Source organism: Ischnura elegans, chromosome 6 (genome assembly GCF_921293095.1).
Source record: "Ischnura elegans chromosome 6, ioIscEleg1.1, whole genome shotgun sequence".
Taxonomy (NCBI): Eukaryota; Metazoa; Arthropoda; class Insecta; order Odonata; family Coenagrionidae; genus Ischnura; species Ischnura elegans.
Window position 1 is genome coordinate 125,447,163 of NC_060251.1, and position 6,528 is coordinate 125,453,690.

At 41.7% G+C, this 6,528-nt stretch overlaps 1 protein-coding gene across 1 annotated transcript in view; it reads left to right on the top strand.

The window, feature by feature from the left end:
- LOC124161482 overlaps positions 1 to 5,836 on the top strand; it is a 51,765-nt gene extending 45,929 nt beyond the window's left edge. Inside the window, exon 3 of the mRNA XM_046537804.1 lies at positions 5,556 to 5,836. Coding sequence (XP_046393760.1) covers positions 5,556 to 5,836 — 281 coding nt within the window. The remainder of the gene's footprint in view (positions 1 to 5,555) is intronic.
- The last annotated feature ends 692 nt before the right edge of the window (positions 5,837 to 6,528 follow it).

The following is a 6,528-nucleotide window of genomic DNA, read 5'->3' on the forward strand; positions in this document are numbered from 1 at the left end:
CACCACAAGGTTGGTGGGCCGCGCCTCAATTTCTACCACCAGAATCCTATCGCTTACCTGGTCTATACCTACCACACGCTTACCCATCTTCCCGTTTAGTACTAAAGCTACCCCCCGCTGGCTTTCTTCCCCTCCACTATATATAACCCTATACCCATCACTCCAATAGTCCTCGCCATCCCTCCACCTCACCTCGCATAATCCTAAGATATCTATCCTCCCTTTATCCATTTCCCTTTTGATATTTTCTAACTTCCCCGCCCTCATCATAGTCCTCACATTCCATGTCCCTATATTCATCGATGCCTTCTTCTTCCCCATCCACTTAGTCTTCTTGTCCTGCTCCTGGGATGCTACTGCTGATGCTGAAAAAGATGATGATGATATATTTCTGCAAGGATTTCGCATGATACGGACCCCGAGGACCTTGCCAATCTCGTTGCCACCTACGACACCCACCCTTAAGGGCTGGGTCTCGCGATTAGACCATCCGAGGCTAGTTTGATCAAACTCCATGTTTTCAGGGAATAGATAGTTGGTAGGGTTTCCCACTTCCATTCCAACAGTGTTTTTCACGTGACACCATCACGTGGACTACCTTTCGTCTGGCTCCTACCCTTCGACCTCTCTGGCTTGGGTGGCCCTACAGGGACTAATTTCGAATTAATCCCGCCAGTGCAGCTCTTAGGGTCATAGGAACGCACAAGCCTTTCCACCGTGACAAGGTTGTAGCCCAAGGGAAAGGATCAACATTGATACCTGTAATTAAAACAAGATAATTAATTTACTGCTAATGTCACATTATACTTTCCCATTTTTATATGCAAACATATGCGTGAAGTTATGCTATTACATATGTTTTCCTAATACAGAGCACGTTCACTCAATTACCTGTCAAATCAGCGGCCAATTCTGGGGAATCGAAGAAGCGCCTGGCCGAATTACCGTCATTTGTGTTACCAGATCCAGGTCTGGGAACATCAACGATTATCCCCATCCTTTCCTTGAAAACCTTCTGAATTCTTATTTTCCTCTTCGTAAGTAGCGTTTTGAGATTACCTCGAGCCTGTAAAGAGTTTTTTTCTCGTAATTTAATGGCATTTTCACCATTGAACTATATTCAAGCTTGTTTGTATTCTTTCTTACCTGCCACTTTCTGAACTCCAGCCTGTACGATATGTGTAGCAAACATTCAAAAAACCGGATATAGCAATGCAAGGTCAATATTCCGAAGGAATATTTGGTCACATCTACAGGTCGATTCCTTAAATCCATCAAATTATTCATCTCCGCAGCTGTTGCTCCGCAGATGTAGCACCTCATACTCGGGTTGCCAGTCAATGCATTGCATACCTAAAATAATCGTCATTCATTAATTTTAATCCATAAACTTTAAAATATTCCAGTCTATCACGATATAAGCATGAATTTTTCTTACCTTTCCATTTATCATTGTTAGCAACAAGCTGAAGTTGACCGAGTAATTTCTATTGCTCCAATTTTTCAGGCCGTCAATCTGCCTTTGTATATATTTGCTTTCCTCAACAGCAACTTCCGTAGTTTCCTTCAACCACCGGAGGCGGATAGGCCGGCAAAATCTTGTTGACGATGGGCGAGGATTTTTCCATATTATTTCATCTAAAAGAGCAGAGTTGGAATAGAGTTATCAATTTTATTACAGTCTTATTTAACATTAATAAGCAAGATATGGAATTTAAAACGCCTTAAACTTATACCATTTTCGTCATTTACCAAACGAAGTGGCACCACGGAGCTCATGAATAAATATTCATCCGAAGAATCCGCCTTTACCCAACCCTGTTTGTATTGGGAATGGCCCGAACTCCCATCAAATCCATATTTGCATATCAACGTGCAGTTCACCTTGCTGGACGCAGGAACAGTTGATTCGCACTCCAATATCCTCGATACTGTGTGGTTTAGCAAGGATTGTAGGCTAACTTCGCACTCGTTCTCTGTTATGCGTATATCTTGTGGGTATGCAGCTATTTTTGCTGTTAACACCCGTGTGTAGCTGGGGTACAAAAAATGTTTGTGAGTGCGAGCGGAGAATTTTAACGCATTATATTGACTTTTGGTCAGCCCAATGGTGATGAAAAGAGATAATGGAGACATTTGTTTTTGCGCCTCATCACTTTTCCTCCACTTACTTAGAACTTTCTTAGCTCTTGTTGGAGTTGTTGTAGTAACTTCCGTTATTAAATCCGCGGCTGCAGTATTTCCTTCCTCCCTTAAACCAAGGGTGATGGCTAATGCCAGCTCAGCTACCGAAGAAGTACTTTTTATGTTCTGAACTTTTCTTCTCTTGGATCTGTAACACGAAGAAATAAAGTCTTTCTCGGGCCGCCCTAATGAACCTAACAAAGCAATAATAGTAGGATATAGAGTGGTATATAGAATGCATTGCATATGGAATAAGTTTAGATATTCAGAAATTAAATTTACTAAAAACGTTCAAAACATACGTAAATATAATACATACCTGTTGCCTTTGAGGAACCAGGAAAGTATTGCCGGACAGCTTCAAGGATAATTATTGGCTCCGCGAGCCATTCCTTACATCGCAATAAAAATCTTTTATTATTACGGTAACATTTGTTCCATAATTTTTCGTAATATAGCCAAAATTCCAACCTAAGAAATTCTCGGAGACCATCAACAGCTTCCTCATAGCTCTGGACATTTAGTCTCCGCGACAAAAAATCCAGTAAGAGTATTTTTTTCTCGCCTGATGTTTTACACTTTATTTCTAATATTTCATTATGCAACTCAGAACGATTTATTTGATATGAATCCATTACCACCCTTGAAAACAAATCAAAATGATAATTGCCATGATGATAATCTAAAAGTGATATAACACATTGTTTAAGAAGTAGGCAAACACACCTATATTTGGTATGGAAATTGGTACAACTTACCTTAAACATTTTCAAGCTGAAGAATCACAGTTCCGTCCAACTCCGAGAAAAGATAGTAATTATTAGTGATAATTCAATAAAGGTCGAACGAAATCACTAGGCAAGATGAATTTAAGAATTACACTAGAGCACGACACGTCACTAGGGCAACAAACACGGCCTTTCTTCACCGATTCCAAAATAAAACTGCAAGTTGACGTACGTCTTTGCCTTGAAATTCACCCCACCAATGAATTTACTATAACCTAACACACAAACAGACTTCCGAGTCTCTTTTTTGCCTTTCAATACTATTGCCTTTTCGTAGGATCCCCAATTATAAAAAATACCACACACTTTAAGTACACCCGATGAGAATTTCAACACACTGCCTGAAAGAACACCACATAGCATGAATGACTCTAGTGGACTGAAGCTCGTGGTTTATAAGGCTCCTCAAGAGACGAGAAAATATCTCGAAGGAGTCCTGCTATACGCTGACTGTATATATGGAATCATATATTCGTTGATTACTGTCCAGAAAAAATAAAAAAAATAAATGCAGAGCGAAGCACATGGCCCCTTCGCTTAGGACGCTAAGGACTAATGAGGCGGACCAAACACACTTGGGGCTCGAGGTGACGACAAACAAAGAGAAGACGGAGAGAAGGCATTGAGCTTAGAAGATACCGTATCTCAAGCTAAAGTAGCTGACCTAGCTAAAGATTTAAGACTGCTAGATTTTGGATGATGTTGAAGAAGAGGACTCAGACATCAGTGACGACAGTTCATTCGGGGATTGAAAGTTGAATTACCGTTAATGAAAAAAGACAATCTAAAATCTCATAAAAAAGCGATGTATAATTTATCTGTATTATTTGTGTCTGTAACTTATTTTTATTGCACTGTTGGCGCAGTATAAGGGAGCATAAACGGAATGACAGAGAAATACCTTCTCGTTTTAATGTATAAGATAAAGGCATGTGAGCTCCTTTATGGTAAATTTAATCCGACAGGAAAAATAGGCCAAGCGGACTGGAATGTCGCAGGAGTTGATGTGCTCTAGTCGGAGGACAGAACGAGAGAGAGCGAACGAAAGCTCGAAGGGGTAACTTTGCAGGTGCGCTAACAAGTTTCGCAGAAGACAGCTTCTCTAGCGGCAAGTGCTAGGACTAAAAGTTACGTAACTGCGCACATTAAAAAATATTCTCAACATTACCCATTACCTAAGGCAGTTATAACATATCTGATTTTTTTTAAATTGGAGTGGCTGCGACTCTCCGGGGTAATTATGCGGTGGTTTCCCATTACCTTCCACATCGCAGCACTACAGCCGTTAAAGTAAATGTTACCGCGTCCACAGTGAAATTAGTGTCCTAGGACTAACCACTGTGGTCTTCTCCACTCATGTGAAGAAGAGCTGCTGCCCTCACCCCCGGGTGATGTGAGGCGTTATTGTTGGTGCCCTCTCATTGCCAAGTCACGGAATTTTCACAGGTTTATTGTAACATTAAGATGGCCAAATTTACCCTGGGATGGACCCATACCACTTCTGAATGCCATCGATTTTTGTTCACGAATGCTTATTATTTGAGTTAACTCGCTAATAGCGCAGTTTAGCTCTATATCTAGAGGTCGACTCACCATCCGCAACTGGTGGAGGCATTTGGTGGCTTTCAGCTCAGCGGATAATTACAGTCCCTTAAAAAACTTGGTGACTTCTGCACCTATGATAACGTATGGGTGTAGGTTAAATTTTTATATAAATGTTGAAAGAAATATTTTACTTGTAAAAATATTTCACGTACCTATTTCTTCCATTTTTGCTGTCCTGAGATATCACGCGATGATATCTAGTCATTTTCCGAAACTTCGGCAGGTATGGAAAGCCTAACCTGATGCATTGTTTGAGAAACATTTTTGAACGTTGGACACCGAAAAAATGTGTATTCTTAAATATATTCCCGGGGTGAGCTCTACCCCCATCTTTCCGATCCAACCCTTGGGTTTAACCCCTAAATGAGTGACTTTATGTGAAGTTTATGCAGGCCTCGGTGGCTGCGGGCTAAAGTCGTTTCATTCTGTTGGGCAGTTTCTTCCCAGTGGATATTGTGATTTTTCTGAACACAGTGTTCAGCAATGGCCGATTTTTCAAACTGTCCGAGTCGGAGGTGGCGTCGATGCTCCTTCACCCTCGTCTCAATGGTCCTCTCCGTCTCTCCAATACACACTTTACCACATTCACATGGAATGCGGTAAATGCCGGCTGTCTTCAGACCAATAGGGTCCTTAGCTCGGACTAACTGATCCCGGAGTTTGCCAGGAGGAAGGTGAATGATACGAATATTGTGTTTAGCAACGTCGGCCTACACCATGCAGACCCTGACCCGGTTGGAAACCCGAGAAGCTTTCATCCACGCTATTCACCGGGAAAATCTCAGATTCTTCATTACCAAATAGCGTTGTTCTCGGGGGTGTGGCAATGAATAAATTAAACAAAAAAGTGATGGATTGCCCAGGGATCTGGATTTCCCCATTTCTTCCCTAACTCTGTGATTTCCATGCACCTTTGGCTTTGCTCAGGACGAGCTCTCCCCGAGCATTCACTGATGTGTTTCTCTTTCTCTCTTTCAGTGTCCACACTGTTTCCTCCGGTGGGCATCGGACTGCTCGTGGTGAACACGACGGATGCCTCGCCTGCGGAGGTGCACCATCCGCAGTCGGTGGAGCTCGAGCCTCCCGCTCGGAGGAACCTGAGCATCGGGGAGCCGTCCAGCGACCTGCACGTCATGGAGCACGTGCGACCCGTCAAATTGCCCCCGTCCACCGAGGCGCCATTGGACGAGGCATCTGCTAATGCAATGGACGAAACGATCGCCAAACTAAGGTTTGTACTACGTCTGAAAAAAACCTAGATAAATGCACTGTATTCACTGGAATAGCTCTTTTCAGCATTCCTTCAGTAGGCGAAGTGCTTCCTAGGAAGGTTGCAGTGCTATAAATTTGAGAAAGAAGTCAATAATAGTGTTCGGAGGTAAATATATTAACGCAATAAAACTAAAAACTGTCCATTTGCGTCGCAAGATGTTTTCATCGTGGCAAAAGAATCGCCAGATAATTTGTTTTGCTCATTTTAGGTATTTTGCTGAAAAATATTAAAAATTTATTTTTCTCATTTTTCTAAAATTACGTCATTAGTAATTCGTACAAGATGTTAATCTCTAACGCAATCAGCTCCTTCATCAGCGTCCACGTTCCACGCTATAATCTTTTCCAGCCTATTCTTTTCAATTTTAACCTGCAATTCTATCAATAACTCTCTTCTGTTTATCAAGATCTCCCTTTACATTGGTATTCCCTTCCTTGTATCTTTATAGCTCCATTTAGTTATTTGTTATTCCTACATTGCAATTTTTAACGGGGAGTTTGCTTCTGATGAGTAAATTTGGTCGTTCTATATTAACTTCTTGGAAACAGTACCTCTCATTAATGTTTCTGCGGAGAATGGAAAGCTGCGCCTTATCCACTGACAACTGAAAAAGAGATACCTTATCCCTTATTCTTTTCCTCCCTCCCCTCTGTGGCGTCGTGTACAGGTATGTTTGCT